Below are 17,254 nucleotides of genomic sequence, written 5' to 3' on the forward strand. Positions count from 1 at the left end.
ATTTAATTTAAACTATACATACCTACATAGGTACATATCAATAACAACAATTCACATCTAAATCATTAAAATAACAATCTGTCATCCTGATCATTTTTACTTTTCGTTTTAGGCATTTATCGATGTGCATCTAGGCTAGGTCCCCTGAAAATTTGACAAATAAAATTCTTATGATTGATATTAGCTCTTTCATCTATCTATCCCAAATACAGTCACGTGAAATTGTCAAATACAATACGTGCCAGCCGGACTAGCAAATGATTGGCGCGACAGTATCTCGCGGCTAGATAGAATACCATTCCCTCTTTAATTAACATGGTTAGAAAAAGACGGGTAGTCCATCTCGCCGCGAGATACTGTCGCACCAATCATGTGCTAGTGCTAGGCCTACTGGTGATCTTTCAGTTGAATAATTTCATCATTATTCTTAATTTTTTTCCGACCTTCTTGGTTTTGTAACTTGTGTTTAATATGAAAACTATCTTTTGGCAACCCTACCGACAAGTGCATGAGGGTGAATGCTACTAAACACACTGACAACACACTTCAGCCCCTATTCCCTCAGCAATAAGACCACAAGTGCTGGAATGCATCCGTTACATTTACATTTCACTTTTGGCAACGTCGGCGGTTCGGTACTTTGTAAAACAATTTGGCTTGATATTTGAAAAGTCGATGTCTTTATTCGTTTGGGTCTCGTTCTTGTTTTACTGTACTACGGCAAGAATACGATTTTAATTGCAACTTGGAAGTTGTTTTGCCTGTAAATTGTCTTTGAAATTTTAGCAGTAGTCCATCATACCGGATATAAATAAGTTATGTAAGTAAAAGCGTAAGTACTTATGTACGGGCGTGCGTTGTATATAATTGCTATAAACGGCCATTTTCGTTTAAAATACATTGGACGAAAATATGACTGATTTAGACTTCACATACTTAGTAAAAGCACGTGAAAAAGCTTTATTGTGCATATTTAAAACGAGGTTTCGTTTTGCGGGCCATATACAACGTGCTCATCAGAGAAAATAGGACATATAGGTATGACTATGATCGGAGGACTATATGTGCAATGATATTATATAACCATAGATAGGTTATACTCATACTTGAGGAGCACAAAAAATACTTCCATATTTATTTCTGTTCCTACGAAGAAATTTGTTATTTTTGATTAATTTTGTCATTCCATCCATCTTTGTCACACTCGTTGTTAAACATAAGATCGTCTCTTTCTCTTTCGGTGTGCGGGAGCTCGTTAGCACGTGCACATTTCTCGCTTGTCCAGCCGCGACTAAAGGCAACTTGTCCAATTTGTCACAAGTTAAGCGCTTCAATTTTAGAACGCCTATAACCTATCTTGAATTAATAAATCATTGTATATGTGTATACTCGTAACAAGCACTATACATATAGTAGGTTGGCTTTTAATTAATTAAGAACCTAATTGCAGTGTTTCAATATCTTCCGTCTTCGCTATGTCCGCGACATTCCTTATCTAAGCATAACATTTTTCCTAACACTGCCAACAATGGGTACGTTTATGTTATCTAAGATGATATAAAATGAACTTATCCGTTATTTTAACAAATGCAATGAATCAGAGATTCCTGCGGTCCTGCGTGTCGTATGCGTCGAGTTATGTAAACGACAGTACTTGCAATTGTATAATTAGTTGAGTGATGTAATGGCCAAGGTTGTCGTACCATAAAGATAGGTCCATCGCAGATGCAGTCTTGCAAGAACGCGTAAATGGGAGTTTTCGAGAGTTATTAAGAAAATTTAATCACGGTCAGTTATGTGACGATAGTTAAGTATGAAATCTTTATGGGAATCAACTTTATTCGATATCTGTAATTGGTTCTATTTATATGCTTTTTGGCCTACTCAAAATGTCAAGCGTTTGAAAAATACGACACTATATATACCAAGCTTTATCTTTGCAAAGCAACATAATACGGTAGTGTGTTGGACGCTGCATTGTGGCATTTGTGGCACAGACAATGTGGCATCTCGACGGCTCCCAGGCCGCCATTGAAATCCGGCAGACGGGGGTTACGAGTAAAACACTTGAATCAGAGGTCATACATTACATTACGCGAGATGTATTACCTTTTTAACCGACTTTGAAAAAGGAGGTTCATATTGGGGTATTTTTCTTAATGGGAAAAATATAAATAACAAGGATACCTCTATTACTTACAGACGATTTAAGAAATTCAATTATTTTTTGGTTATATGTCCAATTATCATAACTATCATTAGGTCATGATGCTGATGACGATGCTTCTGGAAAAAAATCCAGAGAGCCTTTATGCGGTCCTTATATAAAAAGATTCACGGGCCCATATTTGTACCCATAAAGTTCCTGCTTGGCGTTTTAGGGTTTAATTCCTAAGAGGTAAGGTCCGTAACTACAGGCTCTTAACTACTGGTACCGTGGTACCTATGTATGTCTTACCGGGGAACTCGCTCGTGCGCCTGTTCCCCGCCTGTAGGAATGACGTCAATTCGGAGATACATATTTTGGAAGATCCTTTTACAGTACTAGTCCAAGGATCTGTCTACAGTTTGGCGAAACTTTTCTATACCTACCTAGATATAAGTATTTTTTTAGAAATAAATAAATAAACGTCAGCTTCCTACTGAGATGATGCATATTTAAGAAATTTTAAGCCTGATAGACTATAAAACATTATTAGGTATGCACCTACATATAAAACAACCGCAATTATGCGATAAAGTGATTGATACATTAACAGCAAAACAACAACACGCACTTATCTGTTGAGTCATCCGACTTGCTATAATCCTGCTACGCCAATACTTCTCAATAAAATTCTTACAACTTGCTTAAGGGGCATAGTGCACATTTGGTATATAAAACTTTTTGGTACTTTAGCATACCAGGGCATACTCGTATTTGCTTAACATTTTGATGCGATTATATTCATCACACTCATGTGCTCCAAAGTGATAAAATTGTCAGAATAATCACAAGACGAATAATGCGAACATTAAACTGAACAAAATAGCCATTGCTTTTTTATATTTGCGTTTAAAAATACCATTATTGGCCAAATTAAACGGTACAAATTTTAAAAGGTCACCTTAATAGCTAAAAAAGATGGAGAAACAATCTGAAAATTTACTTGCGCACATCCACCTTAACTAAGTCACAGAATAAATAATAGTACTAAGTACAGAAGACTCACTCTCTAACAAAAGGCGTCTGTTACGATCAGCACAGATATGGCCGCTAGGTGGCGACAGCGCCACGCGCGGTTTATGGCTTTCCCCAAAATTAGGGCCGAACGGATGTACTTTTAGCTACCTGTAGCAAAGCGACGAAATCGCGGAGTGAGTCACGCCTGACTAAGTGCCAATATGAGGTATTATTATAATAAAATTGCCAAAACCTGATTGCATTCGTATTAATTGCCAGTTACGTAAACCCGTTAATCAATTAAACTCAAAATTGCAGCGAAATCTTGACAACTGTTACACTTGCATGAAATGTACCGTTCCAAATATTAATATGAGGAAACTTCACTAATGAACATGAACAAACATAAGTTTGAGGCCCGTGGGAGACTCCCAGTGGTATTGTGCGCACGAGTCGGCTCACACCGACATAAGCGCCGGTGGATCTTCACTGTTACAACCATCTTTATCATCACTAACCAGTATAAGAGTATCTTCAGGATCTATAACAATTCTTCCTTTATCGCGGCACATTTATACTGGTTTCTATGGACTGCTGCGCTTCGAAAGCGATATAAATAAATTCCCTTAAGAAAACTTAGTGCTTTTTAGTAGAAATAAGTGCGGGGTCGACAGCATCTGCCCAGGCGCACGTTGAATGCCCAATTAGTCTCCAGATTCTTAATTAGAAGGAACTGGTTTGGGGCGTGGGGAAAGTTCGGATTTGGCTGGAGTCGTCAGTTTTTAGATGATTGAACGATGCCTGTTACCTTACGGTGCTTTCCGTTTTACGATCACGATATATCAGATATGTGTATATGTTGTTAAGAGTAAGGCAGTTTTAAAGCTTACTGCCAAAATAATGATGATTTTTAAAAGTGGTGGAGATGGTGGGATGCGTTTATTATTCTTCAAAAGAATATTATTAAAACATCGAACTAACTTCAATAAAATTAATTTGCCTTGCTGTTTATTGTATTGCAAGACTACATGTTATTTTCATTAAATTAATTATGTATATAATGTTCTTAAAATTATTTAGTAGTTGTACCCAATTTTAATACTTGTCAATGGCAAAATGGAAAATTTTGCCCGAAGCAGTGAATTTAGTATAAAAGTTTGTAGTATCACTCGCAACCAGGGATCGGATACCGGTATTTTTTGTATGGGAACGAAAACGGTATTTTTCGTTCTTTGCTAATTATTTCATTTCTAATTGGGCAATCTAATAATACGAAGTCGTTACCTAAAGAAACACACAACGGAGTCCTACATTTCAAGTATAAAATAATTCGAAAAATATGGTTATTTCGAAGTTTTGCAAATAACCGGTTCCGGTCTCTGCTCGCAACGTATCTGATTGATAAAAAATATTCCTTTATCTTGTTCATACTATGTTTTTCTCTCATTATTAGAGACACATTTTTAATCCTAACAAGCCCACCTAATTTAGTCTTCACCAAACAGCAAACTCACCGTAATCTCCATCCGCAGATAATCCTCGCGGACGAATGCACGGAAGCGGAAGGCCGAGCGTGGCACATGAAGCACTTTGCCTGCGCCGAGTGCGCGCGCCAGCTCGGCGGCCAGCGGTACATCATGCGCGAGGCGCGCCCGTACTGCTTGCCTTGCTTCGACGGATGCTTCGCCGAGTACTGCGACGCCTGCGGAGAGCCGGTCGGGGTGGACCAGGGGCAGATGTCGCATGAGGGACAACATTGGCACGCTACTGAACGCTGCTTCGCGTGTCATACTTGTCGGGCCAGCTTGCTAGGTTAGTGTCATTAACAAGAGTAAATCCGTAGTCTTTTAGATGTTCTGAAGATCTCAATGCGTTTAAATTTTTCCGTAATCAAGCAACAAGTTGACAAAATACAACATCTCAATCAGTAATTGAATCAGTTGTATAGTTTAGTAATCTTTTAGTCTTAATTGTGGCACTAAATAAAAAGTAACATCATTAACCTTGATTCTTATGAGTATACTCGTACTATTATTTATTATTTCAAAGGTCTATATCACTGTTTTGTCCTACAGGTCGTCCATTCCTACCCCGGAAAGGAGCAATATTCTGCTCCATAGCGTGCTCAAAGGGCGAGCCACCAACGCCCTCCGACTCCTCAGGCCCCGGCCCGCGGCCCCCGCGCGGGGCCCGCCCCCGAAGACCACCGTCTCCCAAATCCCCGCCTGTTACACCGCAGCGAGAACCCTCACCACACATAGACGCGGATTCAGAACCCAGTGGGTCCTTAGCACCAGAAACACCGCCTCCGCACCCTCCGCCGCCGCACGCTTGCCTCAGCCTCGACAGGGCTCTAGCTGATCTGCGTCTAGAACAATCTATGACCGAACACCAGATCCAACCCACACCTACGTCTGTAGATCCACAAGAGGATTCACCAGAAGATTGGAGACCGCCGCATCCTGTGGACGCGCAAGTTGTCAACCCTGGGCACTCTTCTTCAATGCCTGAACTTACGTTAGTAGACGGTAACTCCCCACGGAAACCTAGAGGAGGAAGAACTGTAAGGTTTTGCGGTGATGATAACCAAGCGTTTGAGCCTGACGAGCCTGCAAGAAAAGAGAAAGTAAGAGACGATGACGCGAGCAGTTACTGCAGTACATGCTCCTCGTCTTCTTCGTCGGCCGAGTCTTATACTTTACCGACGAGACGAGCTTACGGTGGTGTAAGGATCTCCTACGTGCCCAATGACGCCGTGGCCTGTGCCAAGAGAGAGAGACAGAGAAAGAATGCGCAAAACGATAAGAACTGCATCATCTCGTGATCCTGGACCTTCCTCACGCATCCTCCGATCGAAAGACTGACTTTTTGATAGTTTTATCCCACGCCATAGTTAAGGAGAATTGTAAACAATGTAATAGAAACTAGACCTCGGCTACGGAAGAACGCTACCATAATAATTACAATATCAGTTTTCGGACAGCCCACACAAAGATAAAAGTTAAATAAGTTTCATAAGAATCTTTACATTTTATTTTGGTAAAAGGGTAAAAGAAAGATAAAGTCCATATCCCATTTTCCCAGTCAAAATCAAAACGAATTTATCAAAATCGATTAATCTAATGTACACATTTTGCTTGTCAATAATTTCCAATAATAAGGGGTTTATGTAGGTTTATTGTGTAATAAATCTTCTTAAAAACAGCCTTTTTGATTCCGTAGCTGACAAACAAGAACATTGTCTTCCTTAGTAATAGAAACAGCTTTGCTTTTGGCAAATTGATCGCAAATGGAAACCAGGTGGTGCACTAACCATGTTGTGACTCGTGCGCATCAAACACTAATTAACCAATTTCAGTACTTATCGTATTGAAAATAAAGCATATAATAGTTCGTCTGTCAAATTCACCGCCGCTGTCAGATCGTATGCTTAGGCGTATCTAAAAGCCCATTGACAATTTTGACAAATTTATAGGCGACGTGTAATTTGGACGTAATCGCTTCTAAATGTGACGTCCTATTCATGGCAGCACCTTTCCTCATGATGGATTAAAGGGGTGTGTTTATGTTTACGACTACAAAAAGGCTTAAGTTACGTGGTTTTGCTCTGAAACGTCCTTTCGTGCGAAATATAGCATTAACGAAACGTGTGGCCTATGTTGCCCTGTCTAGATAAATAGAGAGAAAAAGGTTAGAGTATGCAATTCTATCTATTTTTCTAGGTTGGTTCGTAAGTATATTTAAATGGCAGCTTTAAATTATTTGGATTATTATAACATATCTAACGCTTTGTACGTAATAACCATATCTTATATGTTAAGACATATCCCACTTTGCCACTTAGAATAAGTTAACTTAGTTTAAAAATGTATCATAAAGAGATAAGTACAAATAATTTTATTATTTTGTATTACAGTTTGATAACGTGTGTTCAAATGTAAATAACGTAAGAGTAATATAACGTTAGTATTAAAATTGCCTTGAAGTAAAACTATGTTAAGTAGGTTTTTGAATTATTGATGTAATTTTAGTTTAGTTTTGTTGTCAACCTTTAATTGCATGATTTATAATTTAATTAAAACCCTTATCCTACCTTTTACCAATTTCGATATTTTTATGTTTATTTAACAACAAAATAAAAAATAAAAGTGTTTTCTTTTTCACAGTTTTGAAGTTATTGCATAAACAATTCGAAATTAGGTATTGTTTTTATTAACTTAGGTTTGAGATCCTCCATGTCTTAATAAAATGTGTTTCTTTTTCTGCTAAAATGTATGTACTTTACCTACCTATTAATACTCTTTCTGAAATGGAAAAACATGAAAAAAGCAATACAAATTGATAAGTTTTATACAAGTGTTTGTACAAATGAATAATGTAAACTCGTACGTTTGTAAGTTATTTGTAATGCGAAGAAAATAAAAATGTTTTTAAATATACCCACGTATCCTGTTTCATTGAGCACCCCGTCACCAAGAATTTAGAAATAGAGTTTTGGAATGGTACGTAGATAGGTCCAAACCAAATAGATTATGTTACCATCCTCGCGCTGCCACCATGTCGCCCTCTCTGACCACACACACACACACTACTTACTCGCGCATTTAATCGTATTAGGTAAGAGGTATTTAATTGCTGTTCTTTTGACTCGACGTGCCAAAAACCGACAAAATAGGGATCGTTCCCACACTACATCTATTGCTACTGTCCTCGCTACTTCCCATGGCTCTCGACAAATGTTTGTATAAGGGTATTTAGAATGAAGGAATAATAATTTCCCTACTCGTAGAACTGTAGACGTCTTGTAAAGTTGGCGTAAGAGTCGCGTCGCCTGCGCAGCGACGGTGTTATCAGCGAAAGTGCATATTGACAGCACTATGGGAACAGCCGCCATTGTTGGCCACAGAGAAACCCGGATTAACATACATGTGAGATTAACATGTGATCATGTTTGTAACGATATCGATGATGGTGTATGATGACAATTAAAAAAGAGTATCGTAAAACCACCCAACTTTAGAATAAGTATCTTACTTTACGTGAAATTATAGCCTATTCTAAGGTGAAATATTTCATACATGAGAACAAACTCAGAAAAAAAAAACAAAAACAACCAGCAGTAAGACAAATGAGAGGAGCGGCAAGATACTTATATCTCAGATAATATTTATTTCTTGGGATTATTTCATAAATGTTATTGGTATATGTAGGTATAGTTGAGCTAATGTCAGGTGAACATTTGCCACTACACCACAGTGGCGGCGCGTCAAACATATCCATAGGCAAGCCGGGGCTAATTTACAACTCTGCTCAAACGTCCAAAAACAGGCAAGCCGGTGGGAATCGGCTTTTATGGATGCGCCGCCACACACCAACACTGCCCGAAAATACACCTCGTAGTAGGTCTACTATATGTAACGTTCTCATCTCTATTCATAAGATATATCATAGTGAAAAAGCAACTTATGAATTTGAGTGGATTTTTGTGGTACGTGACGAGCAATTGAAGAAACTTTGCAGACAGTACCGCCCAACAACTTAGAAGGTCCTAAAAGGGTCGATTTTAAACTTTATGCCATTGCATTACGAACTGTCAAAAACGTCACGTAACATTGGTAAGGCTGTAACTACAACCGTGAAGGAAGTTGGTAGTTTAATTTATTTGGCTGGGTTTTTATAGGATTTATTTTTGAGGAAGAAGAAAAATGCTTCCTGGCGAGAAACTGTAATGTTGACGTCAACTTTTTTTCTACAATAGCAGAAAAAGAAAAGTTTTTACTCCTTCCTCCGAAAGTTAACGATACATAATATAAATATGTACGCCTAAAACTAGTCACAATGTAGTTGTTGTGGGCGCTGTACCATAAAATACAAAATATAATTATGTTAAATGAGAAGGTTTTCTTTACATTTAATATTTCATTGTGTAAGTATTGAAAAAGCAAATTAGCTTAAACATTTTAAGATGTTGACCTTTATAATATTAAATATAGAAATTATACACACACATAATTATATAATATAGTTTCCGCTTTACGACTATTTAATTGATTGATATTGAATGACAGTTTAATCTAACTACGACCCCTGAATAATACGCATAGACTAATGTGGATTTATAAATAAGTAGGTAACCAATGCGTTGATAACGAGCAATATTGTTCAACTATACCTGACTCACAGGGACGCAAGTATCACGGCAAATACAATAAATTGACTCAGAGAAATCCCCAACACGTATAAAGAACACTTGAGACTGCATGTAATATTGACACAAGCCACAACACAGTCATATTAGCAAGTTTGCAGGCCTTTTCTCATTCTGCTTTCTGGTTGCATTCTGAAGGAGCTTGGGGTCCACTTTCTTGGACCCTTAGGTACTTCTTCTAAGAATTCGTATCCTCATAGCTGAGGGACACGTGTCGACTGTGGACACTCTTGACTAGTGCTCTCCAAGCTACCCTGTAATGTGGCTTTTCTCTCAACGCGTGGCCATACATTTATTTATTTTATCATAATTATTCTGTCTGTTCAAGGCGAGGCCATACGTGACTTCCTTGCCATGCGGAAAGTGATCATTTCTGCAGGCTATCTTGAAAAAACTAAGTACGCATTGGGTGCAGTTAGGGTTTGCAATCTGGATCCGAAATGTATGCAATTATCCGGATCTGGATCCGGATCCGCGGATCTTCCCATAAATTTCGGATCCGTCGTGCAAACCCTAGGTGCTTAGGTACAGTGAGCTGCAGAGATAAATAACCCCTTGCATAGAAATTTGTTTACAGGGGTGTCATTGGCGCAACCACAGGTTTGAAAGCGACTGCCATATGATATTTGAAAGGCAAATGATTTTGAGCGGTATTCGTATTTTAAAAATCAGGTATTTATTTAATTGATTGATTGCATACGTATTGCTCGCATCAAGATACAATTAAAAGCAAGAAGACCAATTCGACATTCTAAAGTGACTCGACATGGTGATATACATAACTATCGTTATCCGCACGTCGCACGAGGTCCCTTCTCGATATCAAATCAACGTCAGATTTTCAAAGTTCAAATGCTACTTGTAGTCTATGGTGCGTACGTTTCCGCAATAAATTAAGGTTACCATAGCGTATACATCTGCCAAACACCACGCCAGGGCTTCCCAAACTGTGCGACTTGAGTCGCGACACTCGTGACGTCTCGGGACAACGCCGGCGCTAAGCAGAGTTATAATATATCCACATGCACACTTCTACTGTAGTCTTCGCAAACCCCTAATGACTCCTCGGTATAAAAATTTTCAAAAATGCGATCAACAAAAAATATATATCATTTTTGAACTTGCTCATAAAATTTGTCGAATCTAATCCGTGTGAAATTTCGTGAGCAGATTCAATAATTGTATGAATATTTTCAAAATTTAGTAGACTGTCTTTTCCGAGACCGCGGGGACAACGCCGTCCTCGAAACGTCCGAGGTAAATTTAAGTGAATAATAAAGAATGAAAAAAGTTTGGGAGGACCTGCACTAGGCTATTTAGACGGCTAGACGCAATTCGGCAGATAAGCCTAACTCGGTGGTTGTTTCCCGGCATCCCGGCTAACGCCATTTATTTCGTTGTTTATTGTCCGGCAAATGTTTCGGCCCTTGCGAAATCGAGTCATACATAAATTACGGCCCTTCAGAGCCGAAGTTTCGGCGTTTCAGATTAGTCTAGCGACTCTGAGTGGAGTAAACAGAAAAATCATTTTCTTTCGTCCTTCCTTCTGATCACTATCACTACATAGTATAAAACAAAGTCGCTTCCCGCTGTATGTCTGTCTATATGTATGCTTAGATCTTTAAAACTACGCAACGGATTTTGATGCAGTTTTTTTTTAATAGATAGAGTGATTCAAGAAGAAGGTATATGTATAATTTGTTAACCCGTGCGAAGCCGGGGCGGGTCGCTAGTATTTTTATATTTATATGTAGGTACTTATTTAATTACAAAAATCTAGGTACAACTAAGCTTTTTTTATCGGAAAAAGGTAAGCATAACAAAGTACCTACAATGTACCTGAAGGCATATACAAAATCTCTCGTGACAAGCGACAATTGTTGATAGAGAACGCCAATCGTAAGTGAAATAATGTATGGAAATGATCACGTGACATTTCGTTGTACGACAGTTTGTTGATGTAAGTACGATTGTCATCTTGGCTTGGCCCCCTGATGAAGTGATAAAGTTACCTAGTTTATGATAGACTAGACATTGAGGCAAGTAGATATTGTGTTTGCGGGACTTTTCTAGTTAGAATACTTCGTTTTCTCAATAGGTACCTACTCAAACTAAACACTCGCAGGAAAAATTCAATCCCTTGTTGCCCAAATCCCTACAATAATTATTACACTAGACATAATTATATTTTTTATACATATATTTATTTTATATTAGCATGTTAGGAGTACAAATTGAAGGTCACACTCAATGAATAACTCATTGACCTTGGCGCACCCTCCGACGGATCCGTCGTGCCCCACCCTCCCCAATTATTACTCATTACAACGGAGAGTAAGGGAATGTCGCGGGAAAGGGTTGATCAGATGACCATAGACTAGAATTGACTAGATATGGCCAGACGCTACTTTGACATTTTTTCAGATTTTTTTAGCCAACTAATTATCCTAATAATCCCTCCTGATTAATGAATACGACTAGCAGCCTATATGGATACAATAAAGAAGATAACAGAATCAGCTGTTCTATAGAAAACATTGCCTCACCGAAATGTATCAGACAGAGATAGCACAATTTTTTCGCCATTTTAGGGTTTGGGTCACAGTAAAAGTTGTTCAGTATGATCTACATATTCACCCCTCACAGTTTGGTCAGAGATAACATAATCATTCTGTAGAATAAGCAACAACTTAGACCTGTCACATGCCTGTCACGTTCTAACAAGTATATGTAAGTGCGAAAGTGACGGGCATAGTGACAGGCGATAAAAATGGAACCATGCTGCGCCCGCAGAACTCATTAGAATCGGAAGAGACTCACTGAGACCCACAGGAGTAGGTATAGGTAGGTATTACCTACGTAACTTCAAGCGCATCGTGCCGCCTCTGAAACATATTACCTACTCTCAACAGTCTGTACTCTATGGGCTGAATTAACCCTTCCACCGCTACAATACCGCATTGTTTCAGCTGTAATCAATCAATCAATCAATCATTTATTTATTTCTTTGAATCTCGATCGTTCACATCAATCAGCAGGTATCGGGTTAATCGCTACTAAATTGCCCTGTTTTTAAATAGTTCTCAAATGTGTTAACGTGGTGGTTTTCTTTTATAAACACTATATTACAGGGATATCTGAAATAGGATCGGGGTTAAAATTTAGTGACCTTGTTAGTATTTTTATGGCTTTTTTTAACTGCGAAACGAAAAATATAAGTTTTATGCCTCTTTTTGTGGCTTAAAAAATAAGTATAGTACGAGGGGTATTCAAAATATTCTCGGTATGAGAATGAAAACAAACAAGTACGAAAAGTTTGATATTTTTATTTTTCAATATACTCCCCCCCTATGTTCATACACTTAAAAGATCGATCAATTATTTTTTTTAATCCCTCGTAAAAATATTTTTTATCTTTCGTGTAAAAATGCTCCTCCACTGCCGCCTTCAATGCTTCATCGTCAGAAAATTTATTTCCACGCAGATCCTTTTTAAGATTGGGGAGCAAAAAGAAGTCGCTGGGGGCTAAGTCCGGACTATACGGTGGGTGAGTAACAGTTTTAAACCCACATTCAACAATAGCTGCCTTGGCAATATGAGCAGTATGGACGGGGGCGTTGTCATGCAGAAGCAGAATACCTTTGGTTAACTTTCCTCGCCTCTTTTCTTTAATTACATCCTTTAATTGACGTAGAATGTTAGCGTAGTACTGTCCTGTGATATTTACACCTTTTTCTTTATAATCGATTAGTAATACTCCTTCACAATCTCAAAATATCGTGGCCATGACCTTGCCAGCTGAAGGGATGACCTTGAACTTCTTGGGATGAGCTGAACCCTTAATGTGCCACTGCATGGACTCTTGTTTACTCTCTGGGTCATAATGATGAACCCAGGTTTCATCTCCAGTAACTATTCTTTGCAGCACCTCATCAGGATTTTCACCGCACAGGTCAATAAAATCGGAACAACAAGCTACACGCATGTCTTTTTGAAGCCGAGTCAGCATTCGCGGAACTCATCTTGCACTTACTTTTGACATATTAAGATGGTCATGTATAATATCATGTACGGTACCAATAGAGAGATTGGTTACTTGTGCTATAGATTTTACCTTCACTCGATCATCTTCCAATATAAGTTTTTCCACTTTATCAATATTTTCTTGTGAAGTAGCTACTACAGGCCGGCCAGGTCTAGGGTCATCTTCAATACTCTCCCTTCCGCGTTTAAACTCGCTTGACCACTTTTGAATGGTAGATAAAGAAGGAGCAGACTCACGGTAAACACAATCCATTTCCTCTTTTATGGTTTTTTGATTTTTACCCTGTTTTGTCAAGAATTTTATCACGCATCGATGTTCTAATTTAGTTAACATTGTCAATTCGCACATGATGTTCATGTTTGTTCAGCAATTGCAGAAAAACCAAAGACTATCTCGGTTCGAATTATACTTTTTTTTAATGTCAATGAATAAACCTTAGCGGCCAGTAACGAAAGAAATTTTAGAAGAGGTCGTAAGATATCAATACCGAGAATATTTTGAACGCCCCTCGTAAGTAGTGTTTGTCTACTCTACGCTAAACAAAAAAAAATTACCTACACATAGGACAATCTTACGGCTCCTCTACACGATGGGCCAAAGCCGGCCACTCCAAGGGACGCAGCCATGCGGTAGAATGAGATAGCAATATCACTTGCTCCCTCTAACGCATAAATGTGTCCCTTAGAGTGGCCGGCGTTGGCCCATCGTGTAGAGGAGCCATTACACAAATCGACCAATTCCAACAGTAAGCTCTGATGATGATGATGATGATGATGGTGCTCCTAACCGATTTCGGCCACAGCGACTGTGGTATTTTTAAGCTCAATAAGACGTGTGTTGTGGTACTCGATGACGATATTTATAAATATAAGATAAATATTCGAACTGTAAAGGTGTCACAAGCGAGTAGCCATTTCTATCAGGAATCCCGACATGTGTGAGCAGGGGGACATGTACGCTCACGGCCCACCTGATGCAGTCATCGTAGCCTATGGCTCTCTAGGGGTGTCACAAGCGCGCAGCTATTCCCGTCAGGAATCCCGACAGGTGTGAGCAGGTGGACATGTAATCTCGGCCGCGGCGGCGCGTGACCGTCAGCTGCGTTCCGCTGCGCGCGCGCACCTGATCGCTATTGATTTATTGGCGGTCGATCCGTGGTAAAGCACGAGGCACTTTACCGGGGGTCGCGGGAGCTTGCAACCTGTAATCGAAATATAAACAAGTCAATTAAAAAAACCGGCCAAGTGCGAGTCGGACTCGCGCACGGAGGGTTCCGCACCATCAACAAAAAATAGAGCAAATAAACTAAAAAAAAACAAGCAAAAAAACGGTCACCCATCCAAGTACTTAACTTACTGACACCGCCCGACGTTGCTTAACTTCGGTCAAAAATCACGTTTGTTGTATGGGAGCCCCATTTAAATCTTTATTTTATTCTGTTTTTAGTATTTGTTGTTATAGCGGCATCGGCAACAGAAATACATCATCTGTGAAAATTTCAACTGTCTAGCTATCACGGTTCGTGAGATACAGCCTGGTGACAGACGGACGGACGGACGGACAGCGGAGTCTTAGTAATAGGGTCCCGTTTTTACCCTTTGGGTACGGAACCCTAAAAAAGTCCGACTGCGGCTTAATAAAAGTCGTGAAAGCTTCTACTTGTATTGTATCGTAAGAGAACTTTCCATAGTATTATTGATATTCTCACAATAACCTCTTTCATTTGATTTGTAACACGGTATAGTTTGAAAAACTTGATTTTTTAATTTTCTCATTTACCCCCCAAAAGTGGCCCCATGTTTAAAATTCATTTGTTGTACATGTCCGTCTTTGGGTCACGCTGTCACGTAGATAAGAACGACCATCATATCCGTGCAGCACTGCACAGACATCGCGCACGCATCCAAACATAAGTGCCGCAAGACTGAACATATTGAAACCCGGAATAAAACAGCTTTAAATATGGTAGTCTGTATTTGTAAGTGGCCTTTGATAAGCAAGCTTACACGCCGTCGAACACCGGTCGATAGTCGATAGTCCACCCCCGGTAACTCGACCCCTGCGGTCGCCGGTACCGCTTTCACCATCAATGCACAGTATCTCGACTCCAAACGTCTTGTGTGGGTCAGGAGTTGAAAGTTCATTCAATGTGTTATCTAGTCCTAGTACCTAATCTCCTCAGTTTCGAAGCCCTTTTAAAAGGCCGAAAACCAAACGAATTATGAACATATACTGCAAAAATTATACTTAGGGACTTACTTATAGTATTTTTCAAACAGGAAGGGTACGGTTGTCATTTCAAAACAAGCTCCGTAGTGAACGAACCGCAACTGTCTCTGTCGCACTAATACGGAGGAGTGATAGAGATAACTACGCTACGCTACGGAGCGTTAACGATTGGCATCTTGTCTACCCACCCTGATGTTTTTAAATATTTCATTAAAACTTTGAGTTTTTTTTTAAGTTAAAATACTGTTTATACAATTAGTTGTGCGCCTACCCATATACACGTTATAAGAATGAAACATTGTGCTTTTTGGGAAATTCTCCATTTCAAATCTCCGAAAAAATGGCGGGACGAAATGCAGTCAGAGTAATATGGAAGAGTGAAACAGAGGCTTTTGGTCAACAGAGAGACCGTAAGAAAAAATAACCAGTGACATTGTCGGTAATTAACAGCTATTAACAACACATTGGAAGACGTAACCAGACCAGCTATCATGGTCGCATTTTTATCACCTGTCATGCCATGCGTTACTTTCGCACTTACATATTTGTTAGAACGTGACAGCCATGGTGACAAATGATAAAGAGCCGGCCATCTTAGCTATACAGGTAAAGGTGACAGTCCATTTCCATCCACAGCTGCACTACTGTTCATTTTACTATGGAAATTGACAGTAACAGCGACGAGTTCAGTACCAGTAGTGCAGCTGCGGTCAGAAATGGAATGTTACCCTAAGGCAGGTAACCAGGAAAGTTGCGAAGTCCAGTGTAGCAAACGGCAGTTTATTTACAGCTCGCTACTACCACTGCCAATAAATAGACATGCACGCATTTGTAAGCTCCGAGTTGTAGGTAGGTATGTACCAGGGATGTTGCGAATATCCGCAACCGCGGAACTTCCGCATTATTTTCAACATCCGCATCTGCATCCGCATCCGCATAAAATCGATGCGGATTTAATGCGGATGCGGATGTGGAACAGGTCGGTACAGGAACGTCTTAGCATCGGCGTAAGTGCTAGACTGCTAGATAATTTAGTCATTAGCCAAAAAAACCTATTAGAAATTAGCAGTCAAGCGTGAGCGGGACTTAATGTACGGAGCCCTTGGAACGCGAGTCCGACTCGCACTTGGCCGGTTTTTTGAAACAAAAATTAGTAAAATGTAATATTTGACGTTTTTTATGTACCTATCTTGACATCCGCATCCGCGGATGTGAGCCTTTAAAAATCCGCATCCGCATCCGCATCCGCGGATGTCAAAAAATCGGCATCCGCATCATCCCTGGTAGGTACCCATCTTCGTAAGATTCGTGTAATTGAAATAAAAGTGTGTAAATGTCGGTTGCGTGGTCCGGGACGGGATCGATCGATGGTCGCCGTCACGGTCGCCATTAGAAAGCAGACGCTTTTGGAACAACTTTCCAGCTTACCCCGGTCAACAACGACGGTAAAAACAAATAAGGATTTTTAAGACAAAGTTTATAAAAATGGCTGAAGTGGGCAAGCTGTTGAGCCTTATGTATAATATACGAAAACAGTGTATGATAGTAAATGACCGACCAGTCTTAATTGATCTTGAGTATGCAGTGAAACTTCCTGTGCAGTCCTCAA

The 17,254-nt window shown here is 39.5% G+C and overlaps 1 protein-coding gene across 3 annotated transcripts in view; it reads left to right on the forward strand.

The window, feature by feature from the left end:
- The window catches only part of LOC134655053 (protein prickle), a 407,966-nt gene extending 401,845 nt beyond the window's left edge, over nt 1–6,121 (forward strand). For all 3 annotated transcript variants that reach the window (XM_063510513.1, XM_063510512.1, XM_063510511.1), the window contains 2 exons: nt 4,696–4,975; nt 5,239–6,121. In XM_063510513.1, coding sequence (XP_063366583.1) covers nt 4,696–4,975; nt 5,239–5,987 — 1,029 coding nt within the window. In that variant the 3' untranslated portion in view covers nt 5,988–6,121. The remainder of the gene's footprint in view (nt 1–4,695; nt 4,976–5,238) is intronic.
- Nucleotides 6,122–17,254: the final 11,133 nt, after the last annotated feature.

The sequence above is a fragment of the Cydia amplana genome, chromosome 16, assembly GCF_948474715.1.
Source record: "Cydia amplana chromosome 16, ilCydAmpl1.1, whole genome shotgun sequence".
NCBI lineage: Eukaryota > Metazoa > Arthropoda > Insecta > Lepidoptera > Tortricidae > Cydia > Cydia amplana.